The sequence below is a fragment of the Antechinus flavipes genome, chromosome 5 (assembly GCF_016432865.1).
Source record: "Antechinus flavipes isolate AdamAnt ecotype Samford, QLD, Australia chromosome 5, AdamAnt_v2, whole genome shotgun sequence".
NCBI classification, from domain to species: Eukaryota; Metazoa; Chordata; class Mammalia; order Dasyuromorphia; family Dasyuridae; genus Antechinus; species Antechinus flavipes.
In genome coordinates, this window is record NC_067402.1 from 178,717,498 (window position 1) to 178,735,638 (window position 18,141).

The 18,141-nt window shown below is 30.8% G+C and overlaps 1 protein-coding gene across 1 annotated transcript in view; it reads right to left on the reverse strand.

Annotated features, from left to right (window-relative positions):
* LOC127537971 (solute carrier organic anion transporter family member 1B3-like) overlaps positions 1-18,141 on the reverse strand; it is a 76,435-nt gene that overhangs the window by 7,445 nt on the left and 50,849 nt on the right. The window contains exons 9-13 of the mRNA XM_051961390.1: positions 17,040-17,204; positions 12,948-13,143; positions 10,851-11,016; positions 9,322-9,506; positions 4,472-4,536 (exon numbers count right to left, since the gene is read on the reverse strand). Of these exons, the coding sequence (XP_051817350.1) occupies positions 4,472-4,536; positions 9,322-9,506; positions 10,851-11,016; positions 12,948-13,143; positions 17,040-17,204 (777 nt within the window). The remainder of the gene's footprint in view (positions 1-4,471; positions 4,537-9,321; positions 9,507-10,850; positions 11,017-12,947; positions 13,144-17,039; positions 17,205-18,141) is intronic.

Consider the following 18,141-nt stretch of genomic DNA (forward strand, 5'->3'; position numbering starts at 1 on the left):
ATTTCTCATGTAAAACCTTTCCCAAAACTCCTAGAAGTTATAGTTGTACCTTTTGAAATATAATTGTATTTATTGTGTTTCCCCTTTTTTATTTATCTATGTGCATCCATTTATTTAATATTCATTTAAAGAATTTTGATTTCCAAATTTTATCCCTCCCTCCTTCCACTCATCTACCTATTGAAAAAGCAAGCCATTATACACGTTTAATAATACAAGATATATTGTCATTTATCCATATTGAAAAAGAAAACACTAAAAATGAAGAAAAATAAAGCTTAAAAATAAGTTTCCATCAGTACTCAGAATCATCTTTTATCATAAACCTTTGAAATTGTTTTAGATTTCTGTCTTTTCTACCTATATTTGTCTTGCAAGTAGGCTCCCCTGTTTTTTAAAAAATAACATCTACACTTATTTTAAATGAATTTTCTCATAATATCTTTCCTTTTTATACTTTGGTGATATTAAAAATGGTAATGATTTATGTGGCTTTATTTTATATTCTGCTTTTTTTTGCTTTTTTTTTTAATAATAGTAATCATTTTAATAAGTTTCTAGTTGATTTTTCTAGAATTCTCTTAGCATACTATTATATATCATCTTCAATATATATACTATACTATATACATACTATATATATATCATCTTCAAAGAGAGATAGTTTTGATTCCTCATTACATATTTTCATTCTTCTCATTTTTTGTCTTATTTCTATAGCTAGCATTTCCAGTACAAAATTGAATAATCATAAAGAAATTGAATATTTGCTTCATTGCTGATTTTGTTGGGAAGGCTTCTAATTTATATCCATTACAAATAACACTCGTTCTTGGTTCTAGATAGATATATTTTATAATTTTAAGAATATTCAAACAATTTAAGAACATCTCCATTTATTTCTATGCTTTGTAGAGTTTTTAATAGGAATAGTTGTATTTTTTGAAGTTTTTCTTTATCAGCTTTTTTATTTTTAAAATTTTTGTTGAAGCTTTTTATTTTCAAAACATATGCAAAGATAATTGGTAACTTTAACCTTTGCAAAACCTTGTGTTCCAATTTCCTCCCTTTCCCCCTCATGTTCTCCCCTAGATGGCAAGTATTCCACTAAATATGTTAAAAATCTGTTTGATTGGAGAGGTGGGCTGCATCCTCTATGCCTCCATCTTGCCTCTACTCACTGATATATTTTTATGTGCAATTTTGTACCTCTTTAAAATTGAATCATGAGCCCTAAAATGCAATTCTTCTGGAAGAATGAGAATGAAGACTGTTGTATTTAAGACAGAAGTTCTGTCTTAAAGAGAGAGTGGTATGCTTCTCCTACTCTGGAAAAACCTAAAAGAAACTCAAGTGAAGTTGAAGGTGCCAAGGACACAGGAGTTGGAAAGATATATTGGTAGATGATGTGAGATGTGACAGAGTTGAGAGCACATTCACTGCTCCTATCATGTTTAATTGTCTCTAAGTGATGTGAAAATCATTAAAAATAGAAGCAATAGAGACTGGCTAATCAAGGTTGTCCAATATGATGGTATTGCTTTAGATGCTATCCTTTTCTTCTCTCCTCTGTTCCTTCCAAGAAGTTTAGGTTCTTGTCCAAGGTTTTTCTTTATTCTTGTATTTGCATTTGTAATTTCTTTTTAGTTTGAATGCCATCTAGATAAAATTGTATTGATAAAAACCAATCTATTCTAATCTGTGATGAAAGGGGGAGGGTATGAGTTGAGAAGAATTCACACTGCATGAAAGAAAGCAAATAAGGACACAAGTCCATACTTATTCCTATACATTGTGCTTATATTTCAAAACTGCTGGTCATTGAAGAGGGGATGGGTAGCTTTCTTCTCAGTGATATATGTCTGATCGATAGAGGTATTGAGTTAAACATACACGCATTTATTATACCTATAATTTATGTATATATGTTATACATACTCTCTTCTCCTATAAAATAGAAGTAGTTTGAGAGCATGGGCTGTTTTATTTTTGTCCTTTTATCCATTGCAATGATTACAGATCTAGTTGCATTAGGCATAAAAGATAAGATTTCACAGGACACTATTCATAATGCAAGGGATTATGCAGATAAGATTTTTTTATTCAGGAACTGACTATAATTTTATGAAAATAAAAAATTATATTATGGCCATTAATTTTAATAATGGAAATAGAAATTCTATACTGAATATATAGTTGTTTTGAAACTAGAAAGATTAGGGCTCAAGTCGTGCCTTTGATATATACTGACTGTGTGACTCTGAAAAAGTAATTTGACTATATAAAAAAATTCAGGGACTATTTCATATATATATAAACTGATGCAGAACAAGAAGAACATTTTATATTAAAAATTACAAAACCATATAAAGGAAAAAGAAGATCTTGAAAGATGCTCAGGTGCTCAGAATTTTGATGAATTCAGTGAATAATCATGATTTAGGAACTTTAGTCTGAAGAAAAGCCAGGTGATTAGAGGGAAAAGTATGAGAGCTATTGTTTTTCTTTGACTGTTGAGAGAAGAACTGAGAGCAAATGGAAGAAATTGCAAAGATGTAATTTGAGTTTGATATAAAGGAATGCTAGATCAGTGTTATCAAAGTCAAATGGAAAAGAATTCCTACAGGTAGAATATTGGCTTAGAAAATCACAAATTGACACTATCTATATTACACTGTATATTTATTTTTCTAAATATTTCCCAATTACATTTCACTTTGCTTCATATCCTTTGGGCAGTTCTGTGTTAAGTAGGAACTAGAATTATCCAAAAGTGAAACGGGGGACAATCATGCTTTTTCAGTTTCATTGGATATCTTCAATTAGATAATAACTTTTCAGGTATATGTTAATGAGGTTTTTGGGGGGTGGGTATAGCTTAGCTAAAGGACTACTGATTCAACTTTAAAGTTCTATGATTTAATAAATGTATAACTTCAAGTCTTCTTTCTCGTAGAAGAAAGAATGGACTATGGGTGCAGAAGGTTAATGCATAACTTGCTTTGGTTATCTTTGGTACAAGAGATGGTTTTATTTTGGAGCACTGGAGAGTCTTTTGGAAATATTAAAAATCAGAAAAAATATTTATTTTAAAGCCATTATAGATGCTGATCTAAATGATCTCTAAGCTCCATGTAAGGTATGACATTTTGAAATTGCTTAATTCTACTCCCTTTTAACAATTTCTTTTTTGTTTGATGTTATAGTCATTTCCAATCATCCCATTTTGAAGCTCTTTCATTGTTGAATATTCTATCATCTTTCTCAACTCTAAATGCTTATTGTTTTTAGCCACAGATTTCTCATATTCATAATGTTTATCTTCACTCTCAGCAACAATCCAAGTTTAGAACTTCATTTTCTCAAACCTGGACTACCACAATAACCTCCTAATTCTTCTTTCCTCATCTAATGTCTTCAATCCTCAGTATATCCAATACAAAGTTGCCACAATAAACTTTTCAGTATATAGATCTAACCATTTCACTCTTCTGCCCACCCCCCAAAAAAAAATTCAATGGATTTTTAAAGAAAAATAATTAATACTAAGTCTAAATGTGAGGGCCTTCCATAATTTTACTTCAATCAAACTTTGCATCCTTGTTTATACTGCCTTTGTTTGAACACTTTTTAAATTTAGCCAAGTTTAACACTTATTTGCCCATTAATTTTGCTCACATTTTCCCACTCCTGTTAAGATTCCATCTCTCCTATTTAGATTATTTGAATCATTCCTCAGTGTGAAACTTAAGAACTTCATGAAGGCAGAAACAAGATTATATGATGATCACTTCTGATGAACACAGGTATTTTCAACAATGAGATGATTTGGTACAATTCCAATAGACTTGTGATGGAGAAAGCCATCTGCATCTAAAAAAAGGACTGTTGGGATTGAATATGAATCACAACATAGTTTTTTTCACATTTTAAATTGTTTTGTTTGCTTTCTTTTTGTTTTCTTTCTCATTTTCTCCCATTTTGATCTGATTCTTCTTGTATGGCATGATAAATATTTAAATATATAGAGAGAATTGTGCATGTTTAAACTATATTCAGTTACTTGATATTTAGGGAAAGAGGTGGGAGAGGGAGGAAGAAAAATTCAGAACACAGGGTTTTTGCAAAGGTGAATGTTAAAAATTATGTTTGCATGTATTTTGAAAATGAAAAGCTATTATTAAAAAATCTTTGTGTAAGCTTTATTAATTTCCCCATTCAAAAAGGATAACTTGCCACTTATATTTTCCCAGGATACTTTGGATCAATTCATTATCCCTATCTCATTTTATTTTGTATTATATTTATGTAAATCTATTGCCTTCATCTTATTAGTTGGTATGCTCTTTAAAGGCAAGACATATCAAGAGCTAGTATCTCTAATTCCAAATGTAACTCCTCACATTTAATAATTTTTGCGTTTAATTTCATAAACACATTTTTGAGTTTGCAATAAAAAAATTTTTCATACCTATTGATCGTAAAGTCAGTGAACAAAAACCTATCGCAAGCGATTTCAATTGAGGCTCAACAATCCTGAAATACAGAAAAAGAATAGTAAAGAATCTCCAGATTATCACCTTATGTAACAAACACAAATTGTGGTGTACTTCACATGCTTGTAATACTGGTGAATCTTCTGATGTAATGTTTTGAAATGCTGATTCCCATTAGTATATGTAGGCAATAGTTCAAAATTCCTTAAACTTTGCACAAGGATTAAAATGTTCACTTTTAAAGACAATTGAAAGTGATAATATATGGAACATGAAACTAGTAAATATTAATAAGTTGAAAATCTTTTGAAGTTGGATTAAATAACACAATATTACATAAAGACTGAATTGACTGATTATAGATATGGTTATCACCAGAAAATGAATTGAGAATATTTAGCAAGAGAAAGTACAAACAAGAACTGTTATATGAAATAAGGATTGGATCTATTCTATGTCATTTCCAATGACAAAACAGATAGAAATCACAAAGGTGTAGAATTTATCTCAATTTAAAGAAATTTCCAATAATTGCAAGTGAAGTAAAATGGAATAGGTTTTTCCTGTATATAATAAAAGTGTTTAAAAATAGGTTATATTATCTGTCACGGACATAGTATAGGGGGTTTGTTTCAAAATTTCTTAGAGATGCTTTATTGTTATAAACTACTCATTGTAATGTAGAGGTGAAAATATCCCAGAGATTTCCTCTAACAAAAGCTAATGTTGCTTTGTGTAGAAAAGAGCCAAAAGCAAATTTATTTTAGAATATATTAAATGATTCACTATGACATCTCTAAGAATGACAGTAAGAAGAGCAGAGTGAAAAATGAACAAGAGAAAATAGCTTGAGACCCAGCCAAGCAAAATCATTCTGACATTATTTGTTGCTGAAATAAGAAGCAGGTGAGTATTGGAAGATAACATATAGGCATTTCTATAATGACCCCTTCTCATCAGCAGCAATAGTGGAATCCCAAAACATTTTATTGTACTATTACAATATATAATATGCCACATAAGAAAAGCATCACAACAGTTATGAAAATAAAATCTTGGACAATACTTAGGTCTGAACAAATACATACAGAAGAAATAGTTCTGGAAGTAACTCACTTGAAAGTACTCAATAGTCAATTTCTTACAAAAACCCAGATGGAATTGTCAGACATTTTGTCTTCTAGTCTAACATTTCTTTCAAAAAGCTACATGTAACTGTGGTTTCTTTAACTATATACTATTCATTTTTGATGGTAATGCTACTATAGCAACACAATCTTACTACTTCTCTCTAGTAGAATTCCACCTGCAACTTCCTCCACTGTATCTTCTAATAAGGACCTTCCTTTGTACTTGACCAAAATAAGGAGGATATCCACATAGGCACCTTATTTGGCCCTTCTACTCATCTCATATTTCTCTGACATGATTTCCCACTATCTTTTCCTTAATACCAATTTCTGATAATAAAGTGGTCCTTCTATTTGTCAGTCAATACCTATACTCTGGCACTTTTATACAATTTCTATACAAGTACCAATACACTTATACACTTTTCTTATCAGCAGTAGACTGTATGCATGATCATCTACTTTCTCTATATTTTGGCTTCTTCCTATTGCCTACAAACAATTCTGTCTTCTGCATCCTTGAAAATATCTTTATTATATCTTACCATGTCTGCCAGTAATTATTCCCCATCTCCCATTATTTTCTCAGTTAATACCCTTAAGACAGGAATCTGCCCTCAATATCTCTAGTTTCTCTTTTCTTACTTTCTTTCTAATTCTGTGAAATCTGACAGCAAATCTGACATAATTGATCTCTCTAAATTTATCATTAATATCTTAATTGGCAAATCTAATGTCATCTTCTTCATAATAATATTACTTGACTTTGCTGCAACATTTGACAATGTTAATCCCCAACTTCTCCTCTAGGCTGTTTTGTGATTCTTTTTCCCCTCTCCTTTTTCCTCCCCTTCTCCCTATCCCTCTTCTTCTGCTTTTCTCTTTTTCTGTCATTTACTTTTTTGTTTGTTTGTTTGTTTGTTTGTTTGTTTGTTTGTTTGTTTGTTTTTGTTTTGTTTTTGTTTGGTTTTGTTTTGTTTGTTTTGCTGAGGCAATTGGGGTTAAGTGACTTGCCCAGGGTAACACAGCTAGACAGTGTCTGAGACCAGATTTGAACTCAGGTCCTCCTGACTTCAGGGCTGGTGCTCTATCCACTGTGCCACCTAGCTGCCCCCTGTCATTTACTTTTTCCACATCTCCTCCTGCCTGACTCATCTTTAGTCTATTTTGTGAAATCTTCCTTTACTTTTCTAAATTAACTCTGAATATCCCCAAGGCTTTTAGTCACACAATTCTCACCATATTTTAGGATTGTGATTGTCATTTCTATGCAGATTATTTCAGAATCAATTTTTTTTAAAAGATTTAGTTTCTCTTCTGAGTTCCAAGGTCATGCAGTATCAATTGCCTTGGAGACATTTAAAATTGGATCATTTAATTGGTCTCGAATTCAATGTATCCAAAGATGAAATAATTTTCTTTACTCCAAATATTTTCCCTTTCTTAACTATTTTATTTCTATTGTGGACTCATTATCTTTTTTGTTACCCAAGATTTGAATCTCATTGTTATCTTGGATTCCTTATACTTACCCCACATAGCCAATCATTTGCCAAATTTTATAATTTCTTTCTCTGCTATATCTCTCACAAATAACTCCTTTCTACTCACATAAGTACCTAACATTAATTCACAGCTTATTATTATTATCACAGTATATTATTATCACAGCTCTTGACTGGATTGCTATAATATTATTCTAACTGACCTTCTTGTCTCTAGTCTCTCCTCACTCAATTCATTCATCACTGGGCTGCTAAAGTGATTTTCCTAAATTGTAGGTTTAATTATGTCATTCTCTTCCCATGCCCAGCTTTCTAAATTATAAATTCTGATGTCTCTCCATTATCTCCAGGATGAGATTTTGTTGGTTTAATATTTGCATTTCTTATAAAATTCTTATCATATTGTAATCTTTTGAATTCTACTCTCCTCAATGCCCTCTATGATAAAGCTATACTAGCCCATGTGCTGCTCTTCTTCCCCAAAGTATCACCTTCCATCTTGAAGTCCTTAGAATGACTGTTCTTCAGGCCTGAAATTGGCTCTCTTTTACTTCATATCTCTACTTTCCTTCAAAACTGAGCTATAAGCATCATCTTTTCCAAAGAAGTCTTTATTGGTTCCTTTTGTCTAGTACTATTTTCTATTTAATACCTCTCTCTCTCTCTCTCTTTCTCTCTCTCTCTCTCTCATTCTCTCTCTTTCTCTCTGTTTTTCTGTCTCTGTCTCTATCCTTCTGCAATATGATTTATCTTGTCTCTTTTATTGGAAAATGACCGCCTTGAGGGCAAAGATTGTTTTTTGCTTATCCTTTATATTTTCATAGTTCTGAAACTTCTGGCATTTAATAAATGCTAAATAAGTATTTGCTAATTTATCAGTCCTCACATTTAAGTTGGAAATAATGTTTATCTTCATAAGCCATTAAGAATAATTTTATATAGACAGAATCACTAAGAACTGGAAAGTCTTCTAATATCTAGATAATTTTTTCTACAATATAGTCAATATGTGTGAAGAGAATATGGCAATTTCCTGGGTTCTACCAAATCTACTTTTGTCCTTGTTGTTCAGTCATTTCAGTAATGTTTGACATTTTATAACCCCATTTGTAGTTTTCTTGGTTAAAAATACTGGAATGGTTTGCCATTTCCTTCTTCAGTTTATTTTACAGATGAGGAAATTGAGGCAAAACAGGGTTATGTTATTTGCCAAAAGTCACAACACTATTAAATGTCTGGGGCCAGATTAAAATTCAAGGAGATGAGTCTTCTTGCTTCCAGCCCCAACACTCTATAAACTGTGCAACTAGCTGACTCTAAAAATCCACTTTCAAACAATTTTAATTGTTAGGAAGATTTTTCTTACACCAAGTTCAAATCTGCCTCTGTGCTACTTTGTATCAATTGCTTTTAGTTCCATATTCTGAGAGATAAGAAGTCTAAGCAGTCTTCCATTTTAACTCTTCAAATATTGAAGATAAGTTATAATGGTTTTCTGATTTCTTTTGAAGAAAGTCACAAATCAGTAATCAGACTTTTCCTTTCTGGTAAAATATATTCAATCTGAGGCAGGTAGATGGTGCAGTTGATAGAGCACCAGCCCTGAAGTCAGGAATACCTGAGTTCAAATTTGACCTCAGACATTTAATACTTCCTAGCTGTGTGACCCTAGGCAAGTCACTTAATCTTATGTGCCTCAGCAACAACAACAACAACAAAAAAACCCAAAACAAACAAAAAACCCCTCAGTTTTATTCTTAATGATGTATTCATCATTATATTCACTATTTATTTCTTGAAAAATGAATAACGTAAATACCCTTCTGGGTAGTCTACATCTTTGATCAGTTGCATTTCTTAAGGGAGATATATGTCAGGAGGTGATATAACAAGACATCAACATTTTATTTCTTTTTTTTTTTTAAAAAAAGCAATTATATCATCTAAAGTTGGCATCAGATTTTAGATATTTGCCATAATGAAAAAGAAATTTAAACAGAAAACAAGAATTGTAGTTTTATGGGGGGAAAACCGGCATATAACTCTTGGGAATGATTTACTCTTATAAATTCAGCATTTTCCTATTTATATGAACCTAAAGAAAATCAGTGTTACCTTTTTATCTGTTTGATTCTTAATGAAAGAATTACTTGGTAATTCATATACAGCAAAGATTTTCATATTACTTACATAAAAGTTAGCATAATTCCTGGGGAATATCCCATTGTATAAAAAAAGTTAGCCAGAGATTGTATTACCACAAAATAAATAAACTTTCTTGAACAATCATTTGTCCTCGAACATTCACCCAAATGAGCTGAGGAATTTTGAGACTGGAAATTATTAACTTCAACACAGCTACAGTTATGAAAAACCTGAAAAAATTTTTTGAATTATTATAAAATGCAATTTACAAAGCACAATGCAGAATACACGAAAATCTTTGTATTTAAAGAATGAAGCAACAAGCAACTAAACAAAATATTGGAGAATTTTAAATATCTTTTATGTCTTCATTTGATCACAATTTTTGAGTCTGGAGATTATTTAACATAAACCCCTCATTTTCTGATAAGGAAACTAAAATCCAAAGAGAGGAAGAGAGTTGAAGAGTATGACAAAAATGGACTTTGAACTCAGGTCCTCTGATTTAAGTTCAGTGCTCTTCCTGCTACTATTATGGCTTGTGCTCTTTCTATGTTCTTTATGGTTTGATCTATCAATGAAAAATATTTGGAAGCAACTATTACTTTTGTGCTTTTTATATTAAAAAGAAAACATCAATGGGCAACTAGATGGCACAATAGATAGAGTACTGATCCTGGAGTCAGGAGAAATTGAATTCAAATGTGACATCAGACAGTTAATACTTCCTAGTTGTGTGACCTTGGGCAAGTCACTTAACTCTGCCTCAAAAAGAAGCCTCCCATCAATATATATATATATATATATATATATATGTGTGTGTGTGTGTGTGTGTGTACACATATGTATATATATATATGTATGTGTGTATATATTTATGTATACACACACACACACAAGGAAGAGCTATTAGGATCATTTTAAAATAACATATGCTCCAATCTCATGGAAACTTAATCACGTACTTATTCATCATTTATTCATATCTTTTTATCCACTATTATGAAATAACATTAACTTACTATTTTCTATTTATTGTTCAAATAGTTATGAATGTGAATCAAGATTTAGTAAGCATTTGTGTAAACTTATGAATACATATATGTGCACACATATATTTGCATGTTATATATGTATAAAAGTGAATTGTGATATGACTGCATTCAAATGAGAATGGACATTTTATATTTCTATGTGTCTTATAACCTCCTACTTTCTCAAAATACCTTCTATTTATATTGTTTATATTTCTTATACATTTATAGTGATTAAATAAATTAAAAAAACAAAACAAATATAACTAACACTATAGTAAAGTTGGAGACAAAAATGTAAAACCAGCTCTGAACCTAAAGAGTTTATATTCTATTAGTGGTTCACAACACATGTAATGTAGGAGTGGTATTTTGTTTTAGAAAATTATGGGAATTTTAAGTAGAACCATATTGAAATAGATTGAAATTCATTTTCATGGAACTAGGACAGTATTTATTTGATTACACTTCAATTTCTGCAAAAGGAGGGGGAGAGATATCTGGCAATGCAGAAGAAAGGACAATAATCAACATACATACCATCTCTTTTCCATAACCTGCTGAAGATTTACAGCCAGCAGAACAGGGGGATATGTAAGTGAGTCCATCATCCCCACAGACAGGATCCCATAGATTAACATCACAATTACAATCTGAGTTACACTCTGAAAATGAGATGTTTTGAAGATCTCCCTGTGGGTCATTTCTGTAGTCAAAATGTAGACATTTATCAGAATTAAGGAACGCTAAGAGAAAGTTATATCCTAAAGAGATGCAGAAAACTAAAATAGTAATTTATTTCTGTATTTAAAAATATTGGGACTAATTGTAGTTATCAAAGGTAATTTAAGGAGGAAAAACAATGGCATTAATTAGATATGTTTGAAGAGACACTATTTTCCCAGAAGAGAATGTTGTAGTGACACGGTTAGCTTCAGGTTTCCATTTTGTTGCTAATTTGCAATCTCAATCTGAACAAGTCAATTCTCCTCCCCAGGAATCAACTTTATTTGATGAAGGTTATTATATATATGAATGGAAAATATGAATATATTATATAATATTAAAATAGGTGGCACTGCACCATATATGCAAACATATTAGATATCATTCTAAATTATATATTATCATTGTCATATTTAAATACTTAATACAGTACCTGGCCCATTAAAGGTGCTCAATAAACATTTTCTTTCTTCCTAATATTATATCTCTAATAGCATTTGCGATACTTTAGAGTTGAAGTCTTTTATGAAGATTGTCTCTTTTTATCTTTACAGCATTGTGGGATATAAATGTTGTTATTATCTTCATTTTTACATTTGGACATTGAAATAACTGGAGGTTTCATAGATTGATTTGTTTTCTTATGCTAGATTTGCTCTTCCTGATTCCAGATCAAGCTCTCTGTATCATATTGCTGCATCACATCAATCTTGAAAAATCAAGGATGTTTATATGGAGCCAAATTTTTGTAAATAGAGTGGTACAGGTCTATATGAGTTGATTCTCTTGATGTAGTATAATATTATGCCTAATTTATACATTCTCAAAATAGTGATGTTGTTCTTCTCTGAGTTGCAAAGAGAAAATAAGATGTCTTGTGGAAAATAACCCTGGGCTATTTCAGCAGTTAAGCTATCATTCATACATCCTGAAAAAGGAGTAGTTTTCACTGCAAGCATAAGGACAAACTAAATATTAATATCAATGAAAGCAGCCAATGATCTTTGCTGGGAGGGGAGGGTAAATTTAACAAGTAAGTAAATATTGATATGGCAAGTCTGATTGAAGCAGAGACAAGTGTGTTAGGATCGTTTCACACATACATATACACATACACACAAACAAATGATTTAGCTTATGAAAGACAATACAGATGTGTAACTTTAAAAAATTGTTTTTAGATCTTTGCAGGATAATTTTACAGTATGTCCCAAAAAGTCTTGGTGCAGTTTTACGCTTTAATAGTTCTTTTTAATTTTTTGAAAATCTTTAATAGCTCAAACTTCATCAAGACTTTTGGGACATCCTCGATAAATCATTTGAGATTAAATTATGTCTGAAGCATGATTTTAGACATTGCTTCAGATACTTACTAATTGTATGACCCTTGGTAAATCATTTAAACTCTTTCAGTCTCAGTTTCCTCATCTTTGAAATTTTGAGAATAATAGCATCTACTCATAAGATTGTTGGGAGAATAAAATAATATGAAATATTTAAAGTTATATGTAAACTTTAAAGTTTAAAGTTTAAAAGTTTAAAGTTCTATATAATTATTTAGGTTTCAAATTTTTTGGCTCCAAATAATGAAGGTTATTTTTATAAAACAAGTTGTTAAACATTAGAGTAGACTAAGAGTGAGACTAGGGAATGTACTTATATGGACTTTCAAAATAACACAGTAATTCATATGACTGCAATGGTTTCTTGAAAGGAAAGTAATAAAAGGAATGACTTTTCAAACTTCTATCCATTTGTATAATTGGGTGTTTAAGCAATGGAATCTTTAAAAATCTAACTTAATATAAAATGTTTAATGTAGAAAAATAATCTTTCCCTTGATTGTTACATAGTATTTTGTAATGCAAAGCTCATGGACAATTATATGGTTGATCAATAATAGATACATACCTATTGTAGGCTACTGTTAACCCAGCTACTGGTCTGCTTCCACAGTTTAATGTCAATATCAGTGTTTGTGCAACAAAGCCACAACAATTACAAATGAGTAAAAATTTGGCAGCTCCAATGATGTCCAATTTCAATTTTCTAGAAATATATCCTCCCAGGAAAAGTGAAATGCAAGTGAAAGGAAATATAATTAGTCCTAGAAAAGAAAAAAGAAAAATAATTGACTTTTTAACCTTAGTTCATTGACAAATGTTGATCAACATCAACATTTCTTAATTGAAATACTGAAAACCATGGAGACAAGTTAGCATTCTTTGTCCTATATTGCCAGCCTGTATTATCTATTTATTTGTTTCTTGTACCATGGATATTCAACAAGTTTGATCTGTCTATTATTTGTCATTATTGTATTATTTTGCTATCTTCTCTGTCTATATTTGTGAGTAATACAATTTTGACACAGTTTAAAACTGACAAACCTCTGATTTGAGTGGTCAGTAATCGATTTGACTTATAGCATGAGCTGGTCTGATCTGGTTACAATATTACAAATCAGATATAAATCTTAATTCTACATTGGGAGAGTTGGACAGCATTTTGGGGAGGATCTCTCAGATTGCTGTTTGTTCATATTGGTCCAAATTACTATGTTGTAGACATTAAAAACAAAGGAAAAATTTTTGGTTTTGTTTGAGACTGATATTAAAAATTCATGGTCAACAATCATTTCTTGAGGGATTCCACAGGTTACTCAGTAATTTTGGTTTGATAATTCAGAGATCATTTTTACATTTATCAATTTTTGTCTGATTATTTCTGGTTTAAATTATTCCTATTATGGGATCTGGTCATGCTACTCCTTCCAAAGATACCCTGCTTAGTTGTCTCCTGCTTAGGGGAAAAAAAACAGCTGTTTTTTCAAGATGGTCATTGAACTAACTTGATTACTGAGTCATTCTGGTGTCCTTAATCACTAGGAGAAAGAGCTGATAATTCTGATTGCAATAATTGTCTATAGATTTGGAAGTTAAATTATTTCTAGTTGAATGTACTTCTGATATTTTTTTAAAAGGGCTAGTATTGTTAATCTCTGAAAAAATATGAATTGTAAAAACAGTTGAAATAAAATATCTGTTAGCCTAGGAGGATTTTTTGAAATTAAAATCTTGTGTTGATTTAATTATTAAACCTTCATTGACTCCATTTTTTTTTGTGTTACTACATTTCTGATGCTGACTTGTAAAACAGAGATTTCCACTATACCTATGACTGCTAATAAGTATGGTTAGAAGTACTCATCAATGATTGAATATTTTAAGAATCATTATCTAAGATTGAATTGAAAATACAAATATCTCTTAGAGATGAAAATATTAATGGCTGAGAAAATAGGGAAAGTTAATATGTGATCTTTGAGCTGAATCTTTTGTTTTATTCATCTATGAAACCTTCAAGCAAAAGATATTGGTGATAAAAGTGAGTGTTGAAGAAAAGAAATTGTTGGAATATTAAGTAGTGAGAAAATCAGCTTTATCTGAAAGCCGAAACTATCTCTGAAACTTTGAATAGCTACAGAGCTCTTCTAGTTAATAATTTATAAATAATTTGCCATTTGTGAATATTCCTTGAAATTCCACTCATGAAATGAGGTGACTTTTCATAAATGTATCTCAAAGTATTCAGAAAAAATGAATTCATTAATTAAACTATTTGTAAGATATTTTGGGACAAATGCTGTTTTAAGGGAGCAAACATATTTAAAAGAACTGGTTAAATAGTTACCTCAGATTGTATATGTACATGCATGCATGTGTGGGTATGTGAGAGAGAGAAAGATAGAGAGATAGATACATCTTTTCAAAATTCTTCATTACCTATGTATAGAGGATGTCTATTTTCAAAACATAATTTAGAAAGTGTTTGTTACTTCCCCCCAAAAAAGATTTTTTAAGTTTTGTCATAAACATATTAGTTCAATATATAAATTTTCAACTTTCTTGGATCTTTTCAAGTACATATCTATTTAAAAAGAAACATTTTATGCTTTTTTATATCTATATGATCAAAACATATTTATTAAATTCCAATTATATGGCAGATAATGTATTAGTTACATAAATAGACAAAAATGAAAAAGTTCTTACCTTAAAAAGTTTGTATGCTATCAGAAGAGACAATATGACCAAGTTAAACATACACAGAAACATATATTAAAAGAGTGGTTTGGGGTTTTATTTTATTTTATTTATCAAAAGAATACCAGCAGCTGAAAGAATCATAAAACATATTGTGTAGGACAATGCATTTGACCTGAGTTTTGATAGAAACAAGAGATTCTGTGAGGTGAATATGTGGGAAAAATATGTTCCAGACATAGGGTAAGGTATTAGTGTAGTGATAATGAGAATAAAAAGAAAGAGGGAGGTACAAGAGATATTGTAGTAGTAGAAATGAGACATTTTTGGCAATTAATTGGATATGTAGGATGAAAGAAAGTGTGGAGTCAAGGATAATGCCATGGTTATGAATTTTAATAATGGGGATGATGTTGGCCTTAAAAAGTAATATATTATTGGAGTTCTTGGGGGATAAAAACTTGGTCTTTTTTGTTTCAAGTCCTTGGCAGACATCTAATTTGGAATTTCCATTTGGAAGATCTCAAAATACACATGATACTCAGGAGAAAGACAAGGACTAGATATATAGGTCTAAAAGTTGTCTGCATAGAGATAAAAATTAAACACGGGGACTTGGTGAAATCATTTAATAAAAACATATAGAGATAAGAGAACAGTGCCCCAAAGGCCTTTGAGTATATCCACAGATATAGGAATATTATTGATGGTGAACCCTCCAAGATTGAAAAAGTATTTGGTCATGTAGGAGGTAATAAAAAAAAGAAAGAATGTTTGAAGAATATCCATGCAGTGGGGATTTTCAAAAGTTTCACATACTAATGAGAGGGCAAAAAGGATAAGGATAAAGAAAAAGTCATCTTATGTGTCCATAAAAAACCACTGATCACTTTGAAGGGTACAATTTTGTTTGAGTGAGGGAATCAGAAGGCAAATTACATAGAATGGTGGGGAAAATGAAGAGTGGAAATGTTTGTTAAAAGAGTAGATAGCTTTTTTCCCCTCGATAGTTTGGTTGTGAAAATGCTGAAAGATGAAGAACAAATACACTTGAGGGATTGGTAAGGGGCTATTTACAAAATGTGTGAATCACAGTTCTTTTTGTTATGCTCCAAGGAAGAAATCAGTAGATGTTGTAATTTTTCAGTTATATTCAACTCTCCATGAACCCATTTGTGGTTTTCCATATGCTTCATCAATTTTTTTAACAGATAAAGAAGGGAGTCAAATTAGATTAAGTGACTTGCCTAGAATCCTACAGCTATTCAGAGTTTGAGTTCAAATTTGCAGAGTCTTTCTGATTTCAATTCCAGTTCTCCATGCACTGAGAAAGGGGAATGATTGTGAAAGCAATTATTTGGAGAAGATGAGAGACAAGATCATTTTGTAGTCCATCAAGTCAATCAATATTTATTAAGTACCTGATATACAAAAAAATACTCTGTAAGGGCTGGGAAAATAAACGTTTAGGGAAAATTTAATTTCTTGTTTCATGAAGCTTAGACTTTCTCATGGAAATAGATAGCTATTTTGCTTAATATCTTGTAAATTAATTAGAGAGGTATTAAGCAGAGTACTATATGAGATTGGAACCGAGAAGTCATTATTGACCAAGGAAATAAAATTTCTTACAAGGAATGGTACTTGAAATGGGACTATAAAGGATACTTTGGAATTCCTTACATTTAGAGGAGGAAAAAAGAATATTATAGGCATTGGGAAGAGCTAGAGGCAAATGTATAGCTCAAGGCAATACAGGAAATGATAGTTGGGAAGAGAGTAATACATTTTGGCTAGAATTTAAACTTTTTGATGGTTAATAATGTGAAACAAGATCAGAAAGATTCAGGATCGTATCCATTTTAAAAGACATTGAATACCAATAGAAACACATTTAAATTTTAGTGAAAATTGTTCATTGTATCTGATATAGTAAAAGTCAAACAATAAGACTTACCAAATATTAAATTACTTTTAGAAATTGACTGACCATATTCCTGTTCTAAATATTTTGGTAGATATGTCAGATCAACAATTATGCAAATAAATGAAAATAAACAAGAAGTCAAAAAGATGATGTACTCCCAGTTACTAAGAAGGCATTTCAAGGAATGAAAATATCCTAGAAGAAAAAATAAAAGTCTTTTTGAGAAAATATAATTCAACATATTCAAAAATAGTTTTTGTTGCTCTGTGGGTAAATATTACTAGACTTTTGGATTAAACAATTAATCATAGAATGTTAGAGCTAAAAACAAAGCAGTTTAATCTTACAGAAGACAAAACTGAGGCCCAAAGAGATAATGTGAATTATCTTAGATCACAATGCTAGTTTATGGCAGAATGGCTTTAAAATATTCATTTCTCTTGGCTTATACCATGTTGTTTAATCGGATTTTTCTGTCATTTCTCAGGGGTAGTTATTAAAATAGTGTCAAAGTATTGGTAATTATGCCATTTTACTTCTTTAATATTTCAAGAGCATAGTGGGGGAGGCTTTCTTATTGTATGAGCTTTTAGTCATGCTCTTCCAGAGCTTCTCTACAGAGTATTTAGCCAATAATACACTACAGATTTTCTTCTGGCCATTTCCATTTTTTGGAGCTTAGTGAAGCATGTTTACTTTTCATGTGTCATTCATTGTGTTTCACCATATGATTTGTTCCCTTTAGTTTTGGAGTATATATTTCCTTGATGATATCTTTTATTCCACTTCTTAATTACTGGTAATATACCAAAGCCCAAGTATATCCATAATATAACTTTATTTTCATATGGCCACTCATTATTATCCTAATATTAAAAGAACCAGATAGGGTCTTTTTATTTGCTAAATGTCACAAACGTAGTTATCAAGAACATGTATGTATGGGAGAAAGGAATAATGAGGAAAAGGAATAGTGGGAGGATAGAGATCTATGGGATTATTACATTTGGGACAAAAATAGAGGGAGTTTGGGAATTGATTTTTAAATATATTGGTGTTTGAAGAAAATAGGGAGAAAGAGAAATAATTAAGTATACTGAACAAATATATCTAGATATATTTAAATCTTCCT